The 24,410-nt window shown below is 37.5% G+C and overlaps 2 protein-coding genes and 1 non-coding gene across 8 annotated transcripts in view; 1 reads left to right on the top strand and 2 right to left on the bottom strand.

Annotated features, from left to right (window-relative positions):
* The window catches only part of LOC122075387 (TORTIFOLIA1-like protein 4), a 6,997-nt gene extending 5,808 nt beyond the window's left edge, over positions 1-1,189 (bottom strand). For 4 of the 6 annotated variants that reach the window (XM_042640382.1, XM_042640384.1, XM_042640380.1 and 1 more), the window contains exons 1-3: positions 774-1,189; positions 576-699; positions 113-177 (exon numbers count right to left, since the gene is read on the bottom strand). The gene's annotated coding sequence lies outside the window, so the exon portion shown is untranslated. The remainder of the gene's footprint in view (positions 1-112; positions 178-575; positions 700-773) is intronic. The other 2 variants (XM_042640381.1, XM_042640385.1) reach the window with 2 other exon arrangements.
* Positions 1,190-13,437: 12,248 nt separating this feature from the next.
* Positions 13,438-20,173, top strand: LOC122075560 (ABC transporter B family member 15-like). The gene is made up of 6 exons (XM_042640628.1): positions 13,438-13,837; positions 13,949-14,003; positions 14,087-14,265; positions 14,391-14,848; positions 14,941-16,387; positions 18,442-20,173. The coding sequence occupies exons 1-6, from the start codon at positions 13,586-13,588 to the stop codon at positions 19,831-19,833; spliced, it is 3,783 nt and encodes a 1,260-aa protein (XP_042496562.1). The 5' UTR covers positions 13,438-13,585; the 3' UTR covers positions 19,834-20,173.
* A 1,541-nt stretch (positions 20,174-21,714) lies between these two features.
* TRNAP-AGG lies at positions 21,715-21,786 on the bottom strand. Its single transcript has one exon. It is a non-coding gene; the product is annotated as a tRNA-Pro (tRNA).
* Positions 21,787-24,410: the final 2,624 nt, after the last annotated feature.

Raw genomic sequence — 24,410 nt, 5'->3', positions numbered from 1 at the left:
CCCCCCCCCCCCCCCTTTTAAAAAAAAGACAGAAGTGATTTCAAACTATAAGCAACAGCAAACATATTAAGCAGAATTAAAAGAAAAATAACAAACTATGCCGCACCCTTACATGTGGTTGATGAGAGTTCAATGGTATCGTTGTGCAAATTATAGGTCAACATCTCCCAAAATTTCCTGCATGAGTAATTTGAGAGTAAATTAATGATATGTAGTTTTGCCCCAGTGAAGGCTACAAAACGCAAATCAGAGTAAAATAACAGCTAATAATTGTTTACTGGTAGTACTTCTCTTTCTATGTGATTGGATTTGGTTCAACATGATGGCTAAACCCTCATAAAATCAGATTGAGCAACTTTGTTCGAACTCCATCAACCATGCCATAAGGGCCTAAGGCCACAAAGGTGCCTTCATACAGAATGGAACTCAAGAGAACTTGATACAGAAGATTCAAATCCTACCTGACTGCCCATTCTTGAAGTTTGTAACTCTTTAGTTTTAGTTTTATGTATCTAAAGGGTCAAATCCTAGCAAAAGCAGAGTCTAAATTCTATTGGAAAAGTTAAAATTTTCACCTTCCATGCTTACTTCTTATCCATGCAGGAGACAAATGACAGAGTCAAAAACCAAGATAGAAAATCGCATCAGGTTGACGTCATCTTCTTCTTGAGCCCTAACATTTGCCTAATAAATTCATCTCTGCATCAGCAATTAAAGGATTAGATTGACAATTGTAGAAGACTAGTTTGAAGAATGAGAAAAACGAAAATTACCTAGTGTGCACTCCCTCCTCATTCTTTGCATGATCCAAGCACAACCATCGATCCATCCAGATTCAGAAAGAGGGGGAAAAAAAACACTTCGATTCTACAAATAAGGCCTCAACAGGCACCTTAAGAGCCTCGAAATCAATCCGGACTTTGTAAACCTCTTCTTGAACCCTAAAAAAAGCTTGGTCTGGATGTAATTTGAGTAGAAATCGGTGAAATAGACAAGAAGAGACCCAATAACAGTCATCGATTAAATACCAGAAGAGATCTAAATCTCTAGAGCTTGAGTTGCTTGAGTTGCAGCCTCCGGCAGAGCTTATTGGACTACATACTACGGTTTGGAGTGGCTTTTGAGTTTGAGAATCGCGTCCCGCCATTACTGGACTCGTGTCCTGCACTCCAATGACTGAGCCTCTTTTTTTTCCCGCCTTCTGCGCTTTTGATCTCCAGAACGGTGAAAGAGCCTTTTTAAAGCGAAGGAATTTAAATACGGAATTGGTGTGGAATCCGACACAGCCCGTTCCGTCCGATAAGATCAGATCGGAATCGACCACTCTGGAATCGTTGAAATCGGGATCAAGTATGGCCGATTCAAACTTAATATGGAACGGGGCTTTTACTCTTAAACCAACTCCACGAATGGATGACCAAGCCTTGCCCAACTGGCCCATTTAAATGGGATCTGGGCTTAATCGAGTTGCTCCTTACCTACATGGTCGATGTTGTTAAAATCCTCACACAGGCCCAACGAGTTATAGGCCAAGACTTAGATGAGCTTAATATATACCTGCATGTACTAGCCTCATGCTAAAAGCAGAAGCCTCACTGTCCCAGCTTATGCATCAAGAAGCTAGTGAAGGTACAGTGGGTCATGTCATGTCAAATGATCCATTTTGAAAAGATGAACAAAAAATAAACCTGGTTAAGAAGTCCCTCCCCCTAGGGTTGTCGATCTCAAGTCACACCGATTGATCGATTGGGCCCGACCATTTAAAGATCGGTGTAACCCACACCAATTATTAAATGTGTTGGTCATAGGCCCGGCCTGTTTATAAAAAGATAGTACATGGTCCAAGGGGTAATACCAATGGGCACCCAACAGGCCCAACCCATTTACTAGCCCGACTTGACCGGACATTTTTAGCCGAACGTTTATATGTATATTTTTTTTTGTTTTTTGATAGCATAAAGTGTATATTAATATTTTATAATTAAGTGTAATATCTCTTTCTAACTTGTTAATCATTAATAAAGTATATTAACATTTCTTCTAAGACATTTAAAGACCATTTAAGGCTTTTTAGGTACATTATCCAGTTCAAACCCGATCATAGCCCGATTAGAAGAAGCCCGGAACCCAAGCGAGCCTGACACGAGACCAATCGATACCGACTCATTCCTTAAATAGGCAGGCCAAGGTGCGAGGGTATGGGCCAGCTAAACCCGACCTGACCGATTGACACCCCTACTCCCCCCAACCTTAAACACAACCAGATGGATCCAACTCCTCTCCAACAACTTGGGCGTCCAGCCATTTACCCCTTGCCATCCAATGACCTGGAGGACTTGGACATGCATCCCAATACCTAACAACACCCAAGGATGTGTGTCCATATCGTCCCAACAGTTGGATACCTAGGAGATAAATGGTTGAAGTTGGAGAGGATATTTTTCCCAATAAGATATCCATTTTGTGTATACTACTACTGAATGATGAATGAAATAGACCCGCACTAATTCGAAGCTCCGCTAACCCTAGAGACACAAGGGAAAAGATTTCCTTCTTGGCTTACCACTATGAGGACAAATTTCAAAGTAGTGAGTGGGTTAATGTAACCCACTAAAGCCCTATTGCTCATAATAGTTGAGATCAAGGTGGAATATGATGGTACTTTGCTTGAACACATATTCAAAAGAGGCAAAAAGTTGAGGGAGCAAAATTGAATTGGAGCTGGTTCATCAAGTCTTAAGGGTTTAAACCTCACCAAATTGGACTCATGTTAGGAGACAATTTCACTTCACCTATGGTGGTGAATTAGATGGGATGCTATCTCCAAAAGAAAAACCTATTAGGCATCAATGGGTGGAGCTTGTGCTACACCACGGTTGAAAACGACTCCTAAAGTGAGATCTTAATAGAGTGGTAGGTCTTATAAATGTTGGGTGAAGTCCCAAGTACTACCAATGGTTTTATTACTTCACATGTAATTCAAGTTTAAGGTTTCCTATGGAGAATATGTTTTCCACGGATTCAAGCTCAGAATTTTCTTCTTCAATGAGGGAGTGAGTTCTTTGCTCCCATGCCTTTCTCGGTCGGACCAACCTAATTGATGATTTCCAACAAGTCTTTCCGAATTTTTGGATCATAAAGGAAAACTACAGGGATTAAATAAAAAGTGTTTCTTACGATTACGTCCAACAAGCCCACTTAAGCAAATTGTCACACTATATAGGAAACTTGTGTTTCTCATTCACAAATCCATCTTTGTCTATAGTGCTACCTCTCAGTTTGGTCCTTAGAAGCTCTAAGAAACAATAGACAGTGTGGATCCTATAAACAACAAAAAATTCCGCCCACATCGTTTGTTATAGAATACACATATATAATTATTGGTGTACGATGTCTTGTGTTCTGTCACAGTTTGATCCATGGAGTACTGATGCAGGCGCCTCAGCATTTTCCAGATTAGGGTTTAATCCATCACAATTTAATCAGTGGGGGTTGAAGGGGGCAGAAGCCCCTTTGCATAGCGAGGGTGTAGGGCCCCTACTCAAATTTTTTATTTTAAGGCAGTTTTGTACTTTTCAGATTAGGGTTTTTTTGCTATTTATTTGTAACGAGAGTTTCTTTCTCTGTAATGCAAAAAATAATGAGAGGTGTGTCCATTGATGGTAAAGCAGGACCTCATCTCACCGAGAACATAGGTAACCTGACAGAACCTCGTAAACCTATGTGCATTACTATTGTTTCTGTTTTTTTTTTCATTATCTTTTACATCGTTTTAAGATTGTATTTCTACAATATGACCTCCTTGTATGAGACAACGCGTTTTAAAAACCATGAAACCCAGCTGTTAAAAAATATCATATCATAGGTTGGACCAACCACGTGTCATTTAAGATCCTTTCATTAGAAACTCCAAGAGTGTGCATCGATGGGTGTCATCTACTGTTCACCCACTCGATTCCTCTAGGGTTGACTGGGGCATATTGGGGTTAGTTCTGGTATTAGGCACATTCTCAACCGTTCTTTATATCTTTGTCTTCTTTCTTGGTGACGTACCGAGAGGTTCATAAGGCCCACCTTCCCATTGCGGTTCCACTTTGGCCGGCCGGGTGATCAGTGAGGTGATGGGCCGGTGATGGGCCACGTTTTCACTAGACAAGTAAACAAGAAGTAGGGCGTTTGGTCATGTTTGGGTGAGTCAACTCGCACTGTGGTTTTATATTTGATTGTTGAACCCACTTAAAATCTTATGCCATCCCATCATGTCCATGCAACCAACGCATCATCTACTTGTCTTCATTCATCTGTTTTGAGTGTAACTTTGGTTTCTGGATTATCCACTTTCTTTTTTCTTCAATCACTCATTTCTTCACTCTTCCTTTGTGGGTTGGAAACACATTAAGCCATTTAGTATATATAAAAGGGCTATTATAGGGTAGAGGTGTCAATCGGTCGGTTCAGTCTGGTTTCGATTTAGTTGAATTAGTTTTAAACTGATAACAAATTAAATTATTAAATCAAAATTGATTTTGGTTTCGGCTTGATTTGGATCAGTTTTTTATCTGGTTGACATAAAGGGTAGTTTTCGGATTGCTATCAGTTTAGTTTTTCATATATATGCATTTTGGTCTAGGTTTTATATCGGTTTCAGGTTTGTTCAGTCTGGTTTTGGTTAGTTTCTCCTTGCTTCATCACACCCCAAACCAAGATCAAAGTGGTAATAAGTGTTCGTTTAGGTTCAAGCTGGAAACTGATACCCCTGGTCCTAGGAAGAGCGAGTTTGGAGTCAATAAAACCTCTGTCATTTTTGCACAAGGTGACCACCCTCAAGACATGGACGTGAGTAGTCCGAACCTTTTACATTACAATCTCATATCAGCCATATGGGGATTGAGCTCACATCGGTCACAAAAGGAATTTGATGTGGGTTGATATGGCCCGGTCGTGGATTTCCTCACCTTGTCAACCAATTCATGGGGTTGAGTTCTTCCCAAATTCGTATCAATGGTATTAGAGTAGCTGATCCTCAGTCCAACTATGGATTTAGGGGACAGTATTGATATCTCGATACCAGCCTAGATTGGGTCGGATCAACATGTATCAGTCAGTTTTGCCTTAGCTTTTTTTTTTTTTTTTCAAAGTACAATTTTTTACTGTTTTACCCCTGAAATGATATGGATAATCGATCCAGATCAGTCAGGGATCGAGGATTGGTCTCAGCCGATACCGATTCAATATGACCAATATGATATCGAGACTTGAAACCATGGTCCTAACCCTAATGCGACAAAGACGACCTAATGCCAGAGAGAAACCGCTAAGAAAGGGCTACCAGATAGAGATGGAGTATATGTTGGGCTTACCAATGTATCCGAGTTTATTTCGAAGTGTGATAGTATAATCTAAGTAATCCAAAATATGCTTGCCTAGCTTGCAAGGTAATGACACCTGCACCATACCATGTGTATATATGCAGTGATCGATGTAGATCGAGTTTGCCTGGCCAGCAAGAATATTTCTGGGAAATCAAATTCCACTAAACTGCAAAAGGATGAACATACTCCACAGGCCACACCGTTCTCTACTGGCATTGTCTACTAAGACTCGGGAAATTTTGGGAAAAGCATTCTAAAGTAAATAAAGCTGGATTTCAACTTTGGATTTCCTACTTAAATGTTTAAACACTCTTGATCACTCAGTTTATATCCTAGAAATGCTTGCCTTGCAAGTTAATGAAACCAACAATTTATACCCTCTCCCATGTGTATACATCTTTCCCTGGCCAGGAAGAATATGTAAGAAAATAACAAATTCCACTACTGCAAAAGATAGAACTTTCATATCCTTTCCATGGCTGGCATTGTCTACCAAGAAAAGAACCAAAAAAAAAAAAAAAAGGAAGGATTTGTAAAGTAAAAGCTGGGTTGAATATAACTTTGAATGGGTTCCTTGTTAAATGATTAAACACACACAAGTACAAACTCTGAATAACTTTTCTGTTTTTACCAAAAAAAACAAAGAATAACTCTTCTGTTTTTAAGTCTATCAATTTGTTTTCCCCTGAAGTCCCCACCAGCTTGGCTCTTGTCTGTTAAAAGCTATTTGAGTGGCCATTAACAGCCACTAGCTAGGAAGAAAATTAGTGTTGGATTGGATGGCTTACCTGTTTGGACCCTACACTATATCTAGTAAATAGAGCACAAAAAGATTCATGTAGCTTTTCTTTTTAATAAGGGAAAGAAAAGATTGACCTCCAAGACCCAAGTAGTTGGCAATTTTATAATAATGAAACTAATATGAAGCTTGATCTCATCAGTCATAACTTAAAATGAGTATTAATTTGGGATTTTTCTGTAGTGGGAATCCCTAACTTGAGAGGGAAACATTTTCTACTTTCTAGCAAGTTAATGCATTGAAAACTAGTTGTTATTAAAATTGAGAATCGATTCCATTAGAATCGGATTTGATACCACTTTTTATGGATTTAGGTAGAACTTAACTTTACCGCCTTTCACGTAGAACTCCAACAATTGTGAGTAAGCATTAGTTGTTCACTCCTTCACGGGTTGGGATCAACTTAAAACTCCAAAGTCCACACATATTCAATATCATTATTAATTCCAACGCTAAAGATTGAGACTTGCTTCCTCTCTTCTTCTTTCTTTCCTGATAAAACCATACGTCTCCACGAGCTCTTTGTGTGTGGGGGTCTGTTTGTGATTGTGATTGTGATTGTGATTGTGATTGTGCAATTTCAAAATGCAACACAGCAGCGCCATACTAAGCTGGGTAAGCTAACCCTATAAACTGTTCCTTAAGGCACGTAACCAGTAGGGAAGATGATTAAAAGAAAAGTAATAGTCTTCATGTAACTAACTGTACAAGATTACACTAAGGATTTAAGCATGTAAACCATTTTATGCAAATCATATAAGGGGTAGTTGTGATTATATGACATAATAATTTAGACTGCATTGTTTTATTTTATTTTATTTTTTTGAAAAATTTTCTTTCGCCTACAATGAGGAAAAAGAAAACCCGTCTTCTTCGTTGGTAGGGGATAAGAGCAAACAATGAGACTTGCTTTTTCAAGAGTCCAATTATAACATTTAATTATCTTGGATGAAGAGTTTCTATGTTCACTATTGTGATGAAAAACTCTACTAATAAGAATTTTTTTCACTAAGAATTATTATCCGATGTAGGACAAAAAGATTTCCCTATTATACGAAGAAGGATAAATTTAGTTTAATAACAGATTCAAGATAACCAATCATGATCACGCAAAGCAGAATTACCCAAAAAAGAAAAGGTGTAAAAAACAAAGAAAGCCATTATGGCTTTCCATCACACAAACATCTCAACAAAGTTGGAGGTCATTTTCATGCTTTGTGACATAAGGCCATGACAGATTTAGTATCATTTAAATTCTTGGCTGAATGGTGTCACCCTAGAATGGGCAATGATGATAATCTACATATCCAGAGGTGCTTGAAGCTCCAAAGAAGTATAACTAAATTAAGTCCAAGATTAATGAAAACTCTCTAACCACCATCCATCTTGCCTCCAATAGCTTTAATTAGCTTTTGACACTCTGAGATGGTGGGGGGGTGGGGGTCCTAGCTATGTTCTTTAGTTTACAATATCAGATCTGCTTGATTTTTTTGCTGGAGTTAAACATTGCTTTTGACTTCTCTTCAACGACATAGTTTCTCATAAAGTGATCTTCATGTTTTGGTCTATTAATTAATTTAAAATAATGATAATAATAAATTTATACATAGAAAAATATAAAATAAATATATATGAAAATTCTGAAACAATTAAAATTTTATCTAGGTACCTCATAAGTAAATAAATGACCTCTAATGATTCGATTATTTATCTCATAAAATTAATTAGTGAATCGGATGTGTGGGCTCTGTGAATTATATTCCATATGTTTTGGCACTTGATCTAAAGCTGTAACCATATGTCCTCTCACCACTATAATTCATGTTGTTTTGAAATTTTCTTTTCCTTTTAAAGGTAATAGGAAGAAGCTTCACTTCTTAATTTTCTATCCATCATTTATTTATAAGATACATCATTTGATTCCTCGAATTTTTATTTTGTTAATTTTTACTTGGAGGAGTATTTCAACGGAGCCAGTGGGGGAATCTTCCATATCAACACCAATGATGAAGAAGAAAATGGTATAATTCACATGATTAGAATAGGAGAAAGAAAACAATAAACCAAAACTCACACGAGCGATTATAATATTTTGTCCTTGCAGGAAACTTTTTCCCTTTTCTTTTTATTGTCCATTTTTTCGATTAATTTAACAACCATCTATTTAAACTAAGTATTTGATAACAGTATCATTCTTGGTGCAGCATAAAGCTATTCTCAATTTCTCACAACAACTCAAGTGGGATCCACAATTGATGATCATATTCCTTAGAATTTTGTATATCTACCCCTCATTTTTGTATTGTCCTTATCTTTTAGAAAAAGAAATAATAATTGGAGGGTTAGCAGAAGAAGAGGGTCTCTCTCTCTCCTTTTTTTCTTTTTTTTCTTTTCTTTTCTTTTCTTTCTTTTTTTTTTTTTTTTTTTTTTTTTCGTGAGGAATATTAAACATCTATTGGAGAACAAACAACTGATTTACAGGTCTATAGCATGAAAAATATGGTTAAAGTAGTGGAAAACGTGTAATCTCACATTATTTATGGAAGGGTGTAGAGTGTGATTTATATTGTATTAATTAAAATCAATTAATAACAAAAGGTGATTCAAGCAATGACATATGGTCATTAGTTAGCATTAAATCAATTAATTTATCTTTGAAATGATTAATTAAAGTAATATTTCTTCTAGAAATTACTCATGACAATGGTACATAATTATATTTACCAAAAAGAAGGACAATGATATAAAATATTTTATTTTAAATACAATACTCTTGCCATGCTTAGCACACTAAAATTCAAAAGAAAATTCTAATCTTATAGATTTTTGTCCATGCAAATCTATTAGATATATTAAGTGAAGAAAAAAAATATATATATATATATATATAATTATTTTCTAATGATAACAATTGATTTGGTGATTTTGAAATGTTTCTATTTTTTTACTTTTATACATGGACATAAATTGGTGAGGTTTTCTCATCCAAGCATGCTTATTACATAATTGTAGACCACAAATATTATAGGGGTGACTCTTACTCCATACTCTCGTATTCTCATATATTTATTATGAGCAAAGGATTGACATACGGATAGAGTGTATTGGCATCTTACACTCCAAGTTAATGGGGGATGGAAGAGAGAAAGAAAGTGTCACACGGAGTTAACTTATCATATAAATGATCCACATGTTATTAAAGAGAGGGAAAGAAGTTTTTGCCAATAAGTATGAGAGGGCATACACAACGGAAGATATGTCCATGTTTTTCCCATTTATTACATAAAACCCTCCCTTCCTTGATAAGTTTTATCTTTGTGATGAAATAACCCCTGAAATATAATTATAGATAGAAATTATATCTAAAAAAATTTATAGCCATTGAAATATAAGAAAATTTTAAAATTGTGAGTACTTTCTAGCCTGAGAAATAAAGTTGGATGAATAGTATGTAATAATCCAAAGATGTTATATATCTCTATAGCGATTTGGATTGCCTGCATAAAATTTAATCAAAATTTTGATAAGCATGGGCTTGTAATGTGCTTTGGTTTATCTGAATGGTGGACCGTGGGTTTGTTCAAGGAAAAAACACAGATATATTATACGCAGAAAAATGAACACTTATTAGTTGTGCAGTCTCTACTTAAACATAGAGGACGGTAAAAGAACACCCCCATTTCTGTAAAATCTAAAAACATGTCCCTTATTTATACGCATATGCACCTCCTCATTGGCCTTGCACCAACCATAGGATCGAAGAACGTCGTTTTCTCCATTATACAAATAACACAACACAATAATAACAATAGAAGAAGCAACTGAAGTGGTGATCAAGTGGCCATTTGAATTTGGGTTTGGAGCTCAAAGAGGACTCCCAAGCATTAGAACTCCAAAGTATCAATGATCATCTTGACCTAAATCCAAAAAAAAATCTATGTAATTATCTCCAGAATTTGACATTTTTTATCGTTCCCTACAACTAATTCCAAAACAAGATTTGGTGGCCACGTGTACTTCATGATACTTTCATCAGCAACTACCAACTATCAATTAATTGTTCCATCGATCGCTTCGATCTGACCTTCCTATGATCTTTTGTCACGATTGCGAGCCTCCTCAACCCAGGCCCCCCCGAGGTAGTCCAGCATTGGCCCCGTAAATTGGGTTTGCTTTGTTAGATTCCAGGAGACATTTCGTGCATTCTGATTAGGCTCAGTTTGGATAATGGGAATCCATTGTCTAATGTCCAAACTTTCCAAAACCATAAGTTTTTGCATCCAGTTTTATTCTGATTAAGATAAATGATAGCAACGTCGCCGGTGTCATGCACCTTCTCATACTTTCTTTTTAGACATGTGGGTGTTGGTTTTCTCCCGTGTTTTCATTGACTTGATGATTGATGTGGAAGGTTTTATCTCACATCGGTAGCGTGTTCATCCCTTACGAATGGTGGACCCCCACATTTCACAGAAAAAAAAAAGTGTTTTATTTTCCGCCCTTTTTAATGAAGTAAGCTTCATCATAAGCTTACCTGTGAACAATGTATGAAGCCATTGTCCTTTTTTTTTCTTTTTAAACAAAATATATAATTTTAGTTATACATATGTTATTTTTCAAATGGAACACATTCAGTGTGTCTAATAGGTATCTCTACTATCTCATATGTTGGAACTTGAAATCGTCCAAGAATTTTTCATACATCAGATCTGAAATTTCATTGAACTGAAGGACAAAACCCTCGAACAATAAGCAATGCTTCCACAAGACCATCGAATGATAGTGAAATATATCGACTTGAACCCACAACCAACCAACTCAAACTAGTAATGAGGAAAGGGCTTTCTTCCACTAAGTCCACCAACTCTATTAGTAAATTAATTGTGTAAACTGTAAAGAGACTCCAGATGTGATCCTACGAAAAATAATGGAAAGAATTAATTAGCAAGGAAGGATTGCATTGGAAAGATGAGGTGGATAGAGTTAATTTGTGTAAGATGATATTGAAGTTGTTTCTTAATTAAAAGGCATTATAGCAGATATCATGGGTCAACTTATGAATTTAATAATTTTGTAAATTACTTTCCTATACAAAAAAGGTGAGACTTGAGAGAGGTCCCCCAGTCCCCCCAGTATATAGATAATTTTACTTTGATATCTTAAATTATAATTTTTTGTATTTTTTGCTTTTTTTCCTTCCATAGTTGTATAATTAAGTCACGTTTGGCCTTTGAAGATAAGATTTAAAAAACGATTATTCCCAGAGGCCCATGTTTGCGAGAGTGGATTAATACCATACAATAAAGTGGGACCTATATTTCATTTTAAAAAATAAATAAATAAAAATGAAGCCATCCTCTCTTTAATTTTACTTGGGAGATGAGAAGAACAACATCGATGGATGGACAACATATGAAATCAACGTAATTATTATATCAAAATATATTCCTTTTATCTTAATTTTGGAAGGCATTTGGGATCGAACTAGTATCTCAGAGTATGAAAATCAAATCATGTTTTTCTTGAATAAGGGGATGAAGACAAACAAGACCTAATATGATGAACTGCCCTTTGAGAGAGAGCACGATTTTAAATATTTATATCAGATCAATTGTATCAATTTATATAGACCATGATTAATATCAACACCTAATCCGATCTGTATCGATGGCGATTGATATCAATATTGATTTTATGCACTAAATAATAAGAGAAAGAGAGAGATTTCCATAACCAAATTAGGAAACAATTTGCAGATTTTTGAGGGTATCTATTAAAGGACAGAGCAATAGAAATTAGAAGATACCTAAAAATAGTAACACTCGAGGAAAGTGATCCCCCATATGATCACTTAAATTGCTTTGACTGCTCTGGAGCTTCTTTGAAACAACAAAAAAAGTACTAAACAATTAAAGAAAGCCACACGGGTGGAAGTGTCAAGTGTGGAAGCGTGGAAGGTGGAGTACATTGATCTCCAGAGTCTAGAGCTCCCACTCATTTGCGTCATTAGTGACGATCACTCTAAATATTAAAATGAATCCTAGAAATATTAATTCCCAATATCTTCTACCCTAATATATTTTTTATATAAATATTCATAATTTTCTGGTATGGTGATCCACTTGACTAGGGTAGAAATCGTCTGAAATTCTCATCTTGTACAATTCCATACAATTCTACCCTAAACGGCTGACAAGTGTAAATATTCCATATCTACGGTTCAGATTGTATTATGGTTGATTAACATTGTATTATGATTGATTAATCTGAACCGTAGATATGAAATATTTACACGTGTCAACCGTTTAGGGTGGAATTGTATAGAATTGTACAAGATGAGAATTTCAGACGATTTCTACCCACTTGACTAAGCCTTAATCATGTTTTTATTTATGTTATCTGGTAAAATGATTTAAATTGAAATTTTCGTAGACAAGTATACCTACAAATTTTTGTTCACGCGTCAATTTTTAGTTCAATTAGAATTAGTAATATGACGAAACAAAGCATTAAAGAGACTGGTGATCAAAATATAGTGTTCGAGGAATCGGATTCAAATTGAACCGATTACTCGATTTTAAAAAAAAATCAACTTATTTTAGGATTTGGGTTGATATTAAAAATGTAAATGATTGAATTTGGGTCTAAGATTGGACATGTGATACCATATCATCTCCTATGTGTAATTAACCATTGTCTATATCAGAGATGCATACCTTATCCATTTTTGCCTATCGTGACATCTTTTGCCATATTTATACTAAGAAATTACACCTATGTGTTTATCTCTCTTTTTGGTAGTTGTAATCGAATGACCTTGTTGTACTCTTTAATTTATGATACCATCTTATCAAGTCTCATTGTTATGTTCTTTTTTACCATTAGTTTAGAGAAGCCTCTCACATATTTATTTCATGGGAAGGGGTTCTATGAGTCGAGGAGGTGGGGGAAGTGAGCCAAGCACAAAAATCTTCTACAGAGAAGTAGTGAACGGCAGTGAGGATCCAATGGTTAGGATGAATGCCGAACTCTCTTAGCCGTTGGATCTTCACTGCCACTCACATTTCACCTCAGAAGATTTGAGTCCATGAACCAATGGGGAGCATGGAATAGGGGCAGAGAGAGAGAGAGAGAGAGAGAGAAATGGCCCCTACATCGCTTGCTCAGGTGACTTTTCTCATATTTTATATATGAACATTAAACAATATAAAAAATGCATTATAAATACAGAGGGATCAAGGGAGGAGCTCTTACGGTTCAGTTGTGTCTCAGAGAGTGATAGAGAGAGGAAGGGAGCGCCTCAGAAGTTGGTGAAAGAGACGAAGTTCAGGAGGTTTTGGTGTTGGTTCATTTGTTTTGTCAACTTTGTGAATCTCTGTAATACTGATTCTGTTTCTCCCTGAAGAGGGAGAAAATGGGTAATAAAGACAAAGCAGTTTTGCAGAGCAAGAATAGCTCCATTAAAAAGAAGAGCCTTTCCTCTATCCGTTCCATCTTCATGCATGCTGACAGTATAGATAAATTGCTGATGTTCCTGGGTTTTCTTGGAGCTGTAGGTGATGGATTCATGACTCCTGTCATGTTGTTCATCACTAGCAAAATCATGAACAATTTTGGTTCTGCCTCCAATACAGATTCTCACGTCTTCGTTCACAACATCAACAAGGTATAAATTCTCCACTATACCCAAAAGAAAAAGGGGAAAACCCCTTTTGCTTTTCTTCCAATTCCAATATTCGCATTTGTTCTGATTAAGGTTTTATTTTCTGGGTAATAGAATGCTGTGGATCTAGTCTACTTGGGAATAGCCTGCTGGTTCGTCTCTTTCTTGGGTAAGTATTGTCTTCTTGAGATTATTTATCTTGTAAAAAGTTAATCTTGGTGATTAAATAGAGTTTGGGTTCGTAATTTGCAGAAGGTTATTGCTGGACAAGAACAGGGGAAAGACAAGCCACAAGGATGAGAGCCAGATATCTAAAAGCTGTGTTAAGGCAAGAAGTGGGTTACTTTGATCTGCAGGTTTCAAGCACCGCCGAAGTGATTACGAGTGTCTCCGGCGATAGTCTCGTAATCCAAGATGCTATTAGTGAAAAGGTCCCCTGTTTCTTAAAATTTTATGATCCTCTGAAAACGAAAAAACAGAGCATGTAGTAAAGAATTTTAAAATGGCAGAGATCTGAAATCTGTTAGTCTGATTTTTAAACTTGATTGTGTAACAGGTTCCAAATTTCTTGATGAATATGTCAATGTTTATAGGGAGCTATTTGGTAGCTCTTGTGCTAATGTGGAAGCTAGCACTAGTGGGGTTCCCATTCGTAGTGCTTCTTGTCATCCCAGGAATGATATACGGGAGGACCCTTATGGGTTTAGCGAGGAAGATTAGAGAAGAGTATACGAAGGCTGGTACCATTGTTGAACAGGCGATCTCGTCCATCAGAACAGTTTACTCATTCGCGGGAGAAAACAAGACCATGGCAGAGTTCTCTGCAGCGCTTCAGGGATCTATAAAGTTTGGCCTGAAACAGGGCTTAGCCAAAGGTTTGGCTATTGGGAGTAGTGGCGTCTCCTTTGCAATCTGGGCTTTCATGTCTTGGTATGGAAGCAGATTAGTGATGTACCATGGTGGGAAAGGTGGGACTGTCTTCGCCGTCGGAGCTTCCATCACTGTTGGTGGCCTGTAATTCTCTCTTTCACTAAGTTTCAGAATTACTCTGTTTCAGTTTGATACTTGAAGTAGTGAATTGATTTGAAAATTTTTGTATTGTGTAGGGCATTGGGGTCTGGGCTTTCGAATCTGAGGTACTTCTCTGAAGCTTCTTCTGCAGGAGGACGTATAATGGAGGTCATAAAAAGGGTACCTTTAATTGATTCAGATAACATGGAAGGTGAAATTCTGGAGAGCGTATCAGGGGATGTTGAATTCAAAAACGTCGTTTTCGCGTACCCATCAAGACCTGATAATGTAATCCTCCAAGAATTCAGCCTTAAAGTGCCGGCGGGGAAGACGGTGGCCTTAGTAGGAGGAAGCGGCTCCGGGAAATCAACTGTTATAGCTTTGCTGGAAAGGTTTTATGATCCGCTTAATGGAGAGATTTTACTGGATGGAGTGGCCATTGATGAGCTTCAACTCAAATGTTTGCGCTCTCAAATGGGCCTAGTCAGCCAAGAACCAGCTCTTTTTGCTACCTCCATTAAAGAAAACATACTCTTTGGGAAAGAAGATGCCACCGTTGACGAGGTTGTTGCAGCGGGCAAAGCTGCTAATGCTCATAGCTTCATATCTCAATTGCCTCAAGGATACGATACGCAAGTAGGTGAGAGGGGAGTTCAGATGTCGGGAGGACAAAAGCAGAGAATAGCAATCGCAAGAGCAATAATCAAAGCACCTCGAATCCTTCTCTTAGACGAGGCAACTAGTGCATTAGACTCAGAATCGGAACGGGTCGTTCAAGAAGCATTGGACAAAGCAGCGGTGGGACGAACAACAATTGTGATCGCTCATCGGCTCTCCACAATCCGTAATGCCGATGTGATTGCTGTGGTGAAGGATGGGCAAGTAATGGAGACTGGGTCACACGAGGAGTTGATTCAGGAAGATAACGGGTTGTACACTTCACTCGTCCGACTCCAACAATCGGAGAAGAAAGTAGAGGACCCCACCACAATAACGTTGGCGTATTCCTTATCATCCAACCTTGGTGACAGGAATAACAATAGCAGCAGCAGTAGGAGACAGTCCATGATCATTAGTAGATCAAGCTCTGCAAGGTCAGAGAACAATCAAGACGACAACGGTGGTGAGTCGACAGAGAATGGAACCTTGCCTGTGCCATCGTTTCGGAGGTTGTTGCTTTTGAATCTTCCGGAGTGGAAACAAGCAAGCGTAGGATGTGTGAGTGCGATATTGTTTGGGGCAGTGCAACCTATATACGCATTTGTGATGGGGAGTATGATATCAGTGTACTTCTTACATGATCATCATGAGATAAAGAAGAAGACGATGGAGTATTCTCTGTTCTTCACGGCACTGGCGGTGTTCTCCCTATTGATCAACATAAGCCAACACTACAGCTTTGCGGCCATGGGTGAGTACTTGACCAAGAGGGTTAGGGAAAGAATGTTATCTAAAATTCTTACGTTCGAGGTCGGGTGGTTCGATCAGGACGAGAACTCTACTGGAGCTATTTGTTCCAGACTTGCCAAGGATGCCAATGTGGTACGTCCATGTCTATTTTTTTTTTTTTTTTTTTTGGCCCATACTGTCTTCATATTCACATGAACCCCGTCATGGTAGGGATTTGAATCATTAAACTTTTAGTGAAAGCAATAAAAAGCACTAAACACCTCATGTGAGTTTTTTTTTTTTTTTTTGCCCATACTAACCTCATATTCACATGAACTTCGTCGTGCTGGGGATTTGAATCATTAAACTTTTAGTGAAAGTAGTAAAAAGCACTAAACACCTCATGTAAGTGGACCATCTCTCTCTTTCTTAATAACAAATGTTAATTGTATCTATTAAGAATATCCATGGTGCCATGGACCAAGGGAATACAATAGGTTTTTCAAACTTAGGATTAGCATCCCAATCAGTCAATGCCGATTCACAATTTGAATCGGTAAATCGATGAAAATCAATCAAATTCGATCATAAATTGAATTGAATCGGTATTGACCGATTCCTAATCTGATTATGGGGGTAGGTCATGAGTTGATAATGACAACACATGTAAGACACCATGAGTTCTTGTTGGGGGAAAACACAAAACTATCTGACCAAAACGATCAATGATGTTTGTCTTTAGCTAAATACTTCATTTTGAAGCTCTGATTGAATTTTCTCTTTTAAATAACCATATGATTGTAATCTTCTTATCCTTTATGATTCAGGGGGTCCAACAACATTTGAGTCTAACCCTTTTCACATTATTTATGTTAGAATGTTCTTATTAAAAGTCTTCCATCATCCATAGAGAATAATTCATTCATTATAGGTGAAATGACCTCATGATTAGATTTTTAGTCTTCATTACACTCTATTTTATCATTTAAGTTTAAATTATTTCTTTAATTGTCCAATATTGAAACTTGACAATGAGATGAATGTGAATCATTTATCACGTGCACTCAACCATGTTTAAGAATATTGCAAATTTTGACAACATCACAAATAGTCTTTGCTCATGTAAGACATTTTTACTAAATCATATGGTATTGTTTCATGTAAAACCACGACTTATATATAATTGATCAATATTTTTTTCATGGTAAGTTGAATGTCTTAGGTGAGATTCACTTGGCCAATTAAGCCCTAGGTAAAGTAGCTTTTAATTTTTTGTTTTTAAGGATATACTTCTTCTAAGGGTTGAAATGGAAGGGAAAGATTAATTATCTAAATTTCTATATTAGTCAAGCTAATAGAAGACAAAAGAACAATCTCATCCCCCCACCCCCCAAAAAAAAAAAATTACCTTTACATAGCTCAGGTGGTGGGGATCATTGGGACTGATTAGAGTTAATTTTATTATCATAATAATTTAATTCCCTAGACCAATATGAACTGATCTTAAGATTCTGTTTCTTTTTAATCTTTTGGAGTTTTCTGGTTGTTATGGAGCATGTAAATGGGATAAAATCTTAATTAATCAACCCATCAAGGTCATTCATAGTTCATCAGGGTCTCTTGCCCCACTTCTTGTAGACTAGATGGTGATGGATAAGCTAACACTTAAAAAATGGTTAAGAATTTTAAAAAATTAGTTAAAGATAAAACGAAGATGCATATAAAATACTGATTAAGTTAAAATCAAACACTCATCGGCCTATGTTTCGTCATGCATGATGGATTTGCTTGACAAGGATTAACTAATAAACATCAACCATTGCTTTCATTTTTTTTTTATCTTTGTTAACTTTATGCTTTATTAATATATTATATATAAAATATATATATGATAAATTTTATCCAAGTCTCTAATAAGTGGTGTTGATACTTTTTGGAATTAGGGTGTTATAAGGTCTCTCTCTCTTTGAAATAGTCGTTTAAAGGATGAGTTTTACCTAAGTTCCCGATCTCACCTGCCAGTTCGTTACTCTCTCCTTGAAAATTATCGATCAATGAAACCAAATTAAAAAAAAAAAAAAATGGTCACGTTTTGTTTGTTTTCATTTTTAATTAAGGTACAAAACCACATTATATATGCATGTGACTCATTTGACAAAGAAATTGTTATTTATTTTTATTTTAAATTTTTTGTTACGAACTGGCAGGTGAGATCACTGGTGGGAGATCGAGTAGCTCTCATAGTGCAGACCATCTCAGCCGTTGTCGTTGCCTGCACCATGGGCCTGGTCATTGCATGGCGACTCGCCATCGTTATGATCGCGATCCAACCCTTGATCATCGTTTGTTTCTACACGCGTCGTGTCCTACTGAAGAGTATGTCCAAACAGGCCATTAAATCCCAAGACGAGAGTAGTAAGCTCGCCTCCGAAGCCGTCTCCAATCTCCGCACCGTAACCGCTTTCTCCTCGCAAGCCCGAATCCTCGCCATGTTAGAACGAGCCCAGGAAGGCCCAAGTAGAGAAAGCATTCGCCAATCCTTGTTCGCCGGCATCGGTCTCGGCACCTCCCAGAGCCTCATGTCCTGCACTTGGGCCCTTGACTTTTGGTACGGTGGACGGCTAGTCTCAGAGGGCTACATCACTTCCAAGGCCCTCTTCCAAACCTTCATGATCCTAGTCAGCACCGGTCGGGTCATCGCTGATGCTGGAGCCATGACCACCGATTTATCTAAAGGAGCCGATGCGGTTGGTTCGGTCTTCGCAGTGCTTGACCGAGTTACCCGCATTGAGCCAGACGACCCGGATGGTCACAAGCCTAATAAATTGACCGGTCGCATAGATATTCATGCCGTTGACTTTGCCTACCCAGCGAGACCCGATGTCATCATTTTCAAAGGTTTCTCCATTAACATCGAAGCCGGGAAATCAACGGCTCTAGTGGGTCAAAGTGGGTCAGGTAAATCGACCATCATTGGTTTGATCGAGAGATTCTATGACCCATTGAAAGGAACGGTGAAGATCGACGGAAGAGACATAAGGTCATACCATCTAAGGGCCCTAAGGAAGCACATCGCGTTGGTGAGTCAAGAGCCAGCATTGTTCGCGGGGACAATAAAAGAGAACATAGCGTACGGAACTTCAGGTGAGGTGGACGAATCAGAGATCTTTGTAGCGGCAAAGGCAGCGAACGCTCACGATTTCATAGCATCGCTGAAGGAAGGATACGAGACCTGGTGTGGGGACAGAGGAGTGCAGTTATCTGGAGGGCAAAAGCAAAGGATAGCGATAGCAAGGGCGATACTGAAGGACCCGGCGGTGTTATTGTTGGATGAGGCTACAAGCGCGCTTGATAGTCAGTCGGAGAAGGTGGTCCAAGAGGCGTTGGAGAGGGTGATGGTTGGGAGGACAAGCGTGGTAGTGGCGCATCGTCTGAGTACCATTCAGAACTGTCATCTCATTGCGGTGTTGGAGAAGGGGAAGGTGGTGGAGAAAGGGACTCATTCGGCACTTTTGGCGAAGGGATCCTCCGGAGCTTACTATTCCCTTGTCAGCCTCCAACGAACGCCCAGTACTGTTGCTGCTTTTGGTGCTAACTGAACTAAGGGTGTCTGGCCATGATCATGATTTAGAATTTTTGGCTTCCCCTAATCAAAATCAACTGTGCAGATATCTAAGGATGAAGCTAGCTAGCTAGATTCAGCTTGCCTGCAATTGTTGTTTCACGAGGAGAGAGTTTCATTGAACGACTGTAGAACGTGAAGAGTGGATCAGAGAGAGATAGGAGAGTTGAACTGATTTGTTTCTCTGATCCAGAATAAATACGAAGATGGTATCATGATATGTTAAAAAGCCAAAGGCTTTATGAAAGTTATTAGTAAATAATTTCAAGATATAATTTAATATAAATAATTTTAAATTGAGAGTACCAATTTACCTATATGTGAGCTTTTATTGAGACAAAACAGTTGTGGACCGAGTTTCTCTAAGGCTACGTTCCATTCACCCCACGGACAGTCCAAAGGGCCAAAGGGCCAAAGGGCCAAAGGGCCAAAGGGGCCTTCTCGGCCTCACTGCCGAAGCGTAGGAAAATTAATTTTTGTCCAGAAAATGAAGTAGAGAGAGCTTTTCTTCCACATATATGTCCCTATCGATCCGGTCGTATTATTAACTCTCTAGTGAGTAGACCATGAAGCATACTTCTCTACAAAGTACATATTAGAACAAGCCAGCTGGTTGAACCAGGTTAGATCAGAACCAGTCACAAAACAAAATTATATTTACATTTAAAATGTACCATTACTGAGTAGGGTAAAAATAATTTTAGCAATTCATAACATCATATTGAATAATGATTACAAAGGTTTCTTAGGTTCAAATTTTTTTACTTCCCCACCTTTTTAATTTGCTTTGTAACCAGATAAAGCCACAAATTCCTCAGGTTCCACTCCACATTTCCCATCTTCTTCTACTTGATCCAGGCCCACTCAATGTAGGGATCTCAATTGGGTCTGGGCCAACTCTGCAGAAGCCCTTGTGCAAGTTCCGGAAAGCAACATAAAGCCCTATAAAATTTATGATCTTTTAAATCATTAGTTTTCTGTAGACCGGATAACCTTTATGTGGCATGCTACATTCAATGAAAGGGAAACGTCTAAAACCCTAAGATGCATTCTCTTGGTTGGTGATCTTTTTCCGTTATTTATGGTATTCAATTCCTCTCCAACAACTTACGTGTTCAACTCTCCTTCAATCACCACCCAATGGTTGGAGGGCTTGGACATGCATCCCAACACCTGGGGATGTAAGTCCAATTCCTCCCAACCACTTAGATAAGTGATTGAAAAATCGTTGATGTTGGAGAAGATCTTTTTCTGTTATGCCTATCGGTGTCGCCAAAAAATTAAATGCATCAGTGCCACAATTGAAATCATTTTATACATATCAACATCATCAGTCATCACTGTTTGATAATAGCATCACCAACCCTATCATCCCTCCATCATTTTCACTTAAACCGTTGCATAGTGTTACATTTAAGGATGTGAAAAAAAAGAAAAAAGGAAATACCATGAAACAATACAAACAGAAAGGACACTGAGTGTGGGTGATACAGCGGAACTCACTGTGCATGCCCGAAGATGGTTGCTTCACAAGGGAGCAGATGGAAAATAGTCCACATCTTCTGTAACGAGCATGAGGTGCGATCAACATCGACCAAAGGCTTCCAATCACTTAATGTTCACTGCACCGATGCAGCAGCAGACAATTTTCACACTCAAAACTCACGTTTGTGCATCTCTCCAAACCCGAGCCCAACCCAAAATAAACTCAGGAGACCCTTCAGGCCCAAAAGTCTTCTATGAGAAGACGAGCTTTGGACTGGCGCAATCACGATGAAGCATCCGGCGGCCTGGCCCTTGTTCCCTGGGGCCTGGGGGAATCGAAATTGGATTAAACATTTTGGGATTATAATAAAATGGGGCATTCCGAGAATTGAACTCGGGACCTCTCGCACCCTAAGCGAGAATCATACCACTAGACCAAATGCCCTTAATATGGCCGAAATAATTGTACTATTCTGGAAAGGAATTTAATACTAAAACCAACCATAGAAGCAAAATTCACTCTGGCACATGCGAGAGTGCAAGACACCAAGCCTGAGTCTTTCCTCGGGTTATTTCAAGTTTTTCATCCCTCACTTGAGCTTATGAAGGCTAAGTTTTGTCATATTAATTATCATATGGGTTTTTTTTTTTTTTTTTGGTGAAGATTATCATATGGGTTTGGGGCGGTAGAGAAAAATCAGATTTCACAATGCATTTTATACTTAAAATCTATTTCGGAGAATGCACATCAAACACAACTTTTTGAATGTACATTTTATTTTTTTTCAGTTCCAACAAAGTGAATGACCCAACCTTTGTGGGACACACATAGGGGTGTCAATCGATCAGGATGGATCGATTTCAATCGTGCCTAATCGAGCTTTCCCACTTTAGAACCTTGTACTGTGATCAATCTGTTTAAGTAATCGGACTTCATATGCTAGGCATGTTCACCATTTATAAATGGTTGGTTAGATAACAACCTATAATTGGGCTATCATTAATCACGTTAAATGGGCTTTAAATAGACTAATGACATATTTATCTCTAAATAAATTATAATTGTGCTTTAAATGGGTCATAATTGGGCTTAATAAATAGACTCTAAGCAAGCTATAAATGGACTTAAAACATGTTGAGTGCCCGTCGAATAGCACTCTTGCACCAAGAACGACTAATTATAATTAGGCAGGCTAAAACGTGATAAGTTTAATAATCGAGCCAATCCGATTCAAATTTAAAACAGTTGGACTCCAAGCGTACCGAGCGGGCCTAATTGGCACCACCAACTCAATAAAGTGAATGAACCTTTGAGACATAATACACAACACAAGAGGGTCTCAATGAAGTGAACACACAAATAGACACACACGGAGGTAGGCAAGTATTTTTTTTTATTTTGGTGGGGTTGGGGGGGTGGAGAGAAAGGCAAGTTTAAAGTTATTTTACTTTCCTACTTTCTCTTTTATCCATTGAACTTTAAAATATTATTATTAAGGGTAGATGTTTTCTATCTGATCGCGGTAGTCATCTCATGCCTCCTGTGTTTATGACACAAGGGAGTTCTCGCACTAAAAACTTCGTCCTATTTTAATTTAAAATTTAATCAAAAATGTAGAATACATCAATTTGACTTGAATTGACTACATGACCAATTAAACTCATTTCTATTCCTAGTAAATTGACCAAGCATGTCAAGTTTGCCCCATTCCAAAATGGATTGAACTTGAATCAATGGACACCGAGCCCACTATTGATTCCTTCCATGGGATGAGTGCTTCCGAGTTCAGCCGCCTACTTTCCATCCACCATTGATGACTATGACGATGTAATTAGGTCCTTAGACAATGTCAAAGTAAATTGATTGACGAATTTGTAGAATTATAAACAAATTCATGTAGAAAAGAAGAAACTTTAGTCCCTTTTTTCTTTTACTTTCCTTGGGGGAAAGTAAACCTGTCACATTATTATTATTATTTTTTCTGGCGGTAAGAAAATAAAAAAATTTTAAACCTAAAAGAAAAGCTTCACCATTTCTATTTTATAGTTTTTAAATCTAATTTTTATGTTACGTTTTTAAATCCAAGGTATTTGGATAAAAAGTAAAATGAAACTAACCAAACATGAAATGATTGATAATTAGTGACATAATCATATAAAATAATAATTACAAAAAATTAAAATTTTCACTTATTTTCCTCTAAATTTTCCTTTTAATCAAATGGAGTCGTACACGGTAATTAGGTCGCCTATTGATAAAATTTAGTTCTTCAAATGATGATTATTTTAACTTCTTGCATGAATTGATTTCGGAAATTTTGTTACATAGTTTGAATTTTTTTTTTTTTTTATTTGCATTATAGCTTAGTTTCCAATTCATCTTCTAACTAATAAATTACAAATACTAACATTTGGAAGCATCAATGGCTGGTATGCCTTCCTTTTCAGGGGCATTAGGATTTGATCAAGGAGATCTTGAATTTCATACCAGAATTACTTGAACAAGAAGTTTAACACATATTTTCTTATTTATTTTGTGTTTGTATGAAATGATATTTATGTTGATGAAATTCTATATAAGTACTTTGCCAAAAAATATATATATATATATATATATATCTATATAAGTATTGAGCCATTAGGCCTCCATTTGATCGATCATCAATGGTAAGGTGTAGAGATGTCAATCAGTCGGGTAAAATTGATCTTGATCTGTTATTGAGCCAAATGATGGCTTTACCACTCATGAAAGGTGGAAATCCTGTTTATGTGCAATTTTTCACTGACCCCTACATTGGTTTAGGTACCCATCCCACATATATTAAAAGGAAAAAAAAAACAAGTAAGCATAGGTGCACACCAAGACAACGGGTGCAGAAAGATTGTGTTATCTACATATTGAAGATGCTCTGATGAGCCCTCTCATTGGCCAACGAGCTGACTTGTAAGTGCACCAACTGGATAGCATTCTCCTGCCCTTATAAACAAATATAAGGACGGGGTTCCTCACCATGGTTTCAAAAATTGGATAAAGAGTAGTGAAATTTCTCAAATCGGTTTGATATCAGT

Source organism: Macadamia integrifolia, chromosome 4 (assembly GCF_013358625.1).
Source record: "Macadamia integrifolia cultivar HAES 741 chromosome 4, SCU_Mint_v3, whole genome shotgun sequence".
Taxonomy (NCBI): domain Eukaryota; kingdom Viridiplantae; phylum Streptophyta; class Magnoliopsida; order Proteales; family Proteaceae; genus Macadamia; species Macadamia integrifolia.
This window is presented reverse-complemented; position numbering and strand designations above follow the sequence as displayed.

Excerpts from the sequence above, each read along its gene's own strand:
- LOC122075560 (XM_042640628.1), top strand. The coding sequence starts at position 13,586 with ATGGGTAATAAAGACAAAGCAGTTTTGCAGAGCAAGAATAGCTCCATT. Across the intron at positions 14,004-14,086 it reads CTGGTTCGTCTCTTTCTTGG|AAGGTTATTGCTGGACAAGA; the intron begins GTAAGTATTGTC and ends CGTAATTTGCAG. Across the intron at positions 14,849-14,940 it reads TCCATCACTGTTGGTGGCCT|GGCATTGGGGTCTGGGCTTT; the intron begins GTAATTCTCTCT and ends TGTATTGTGTAG.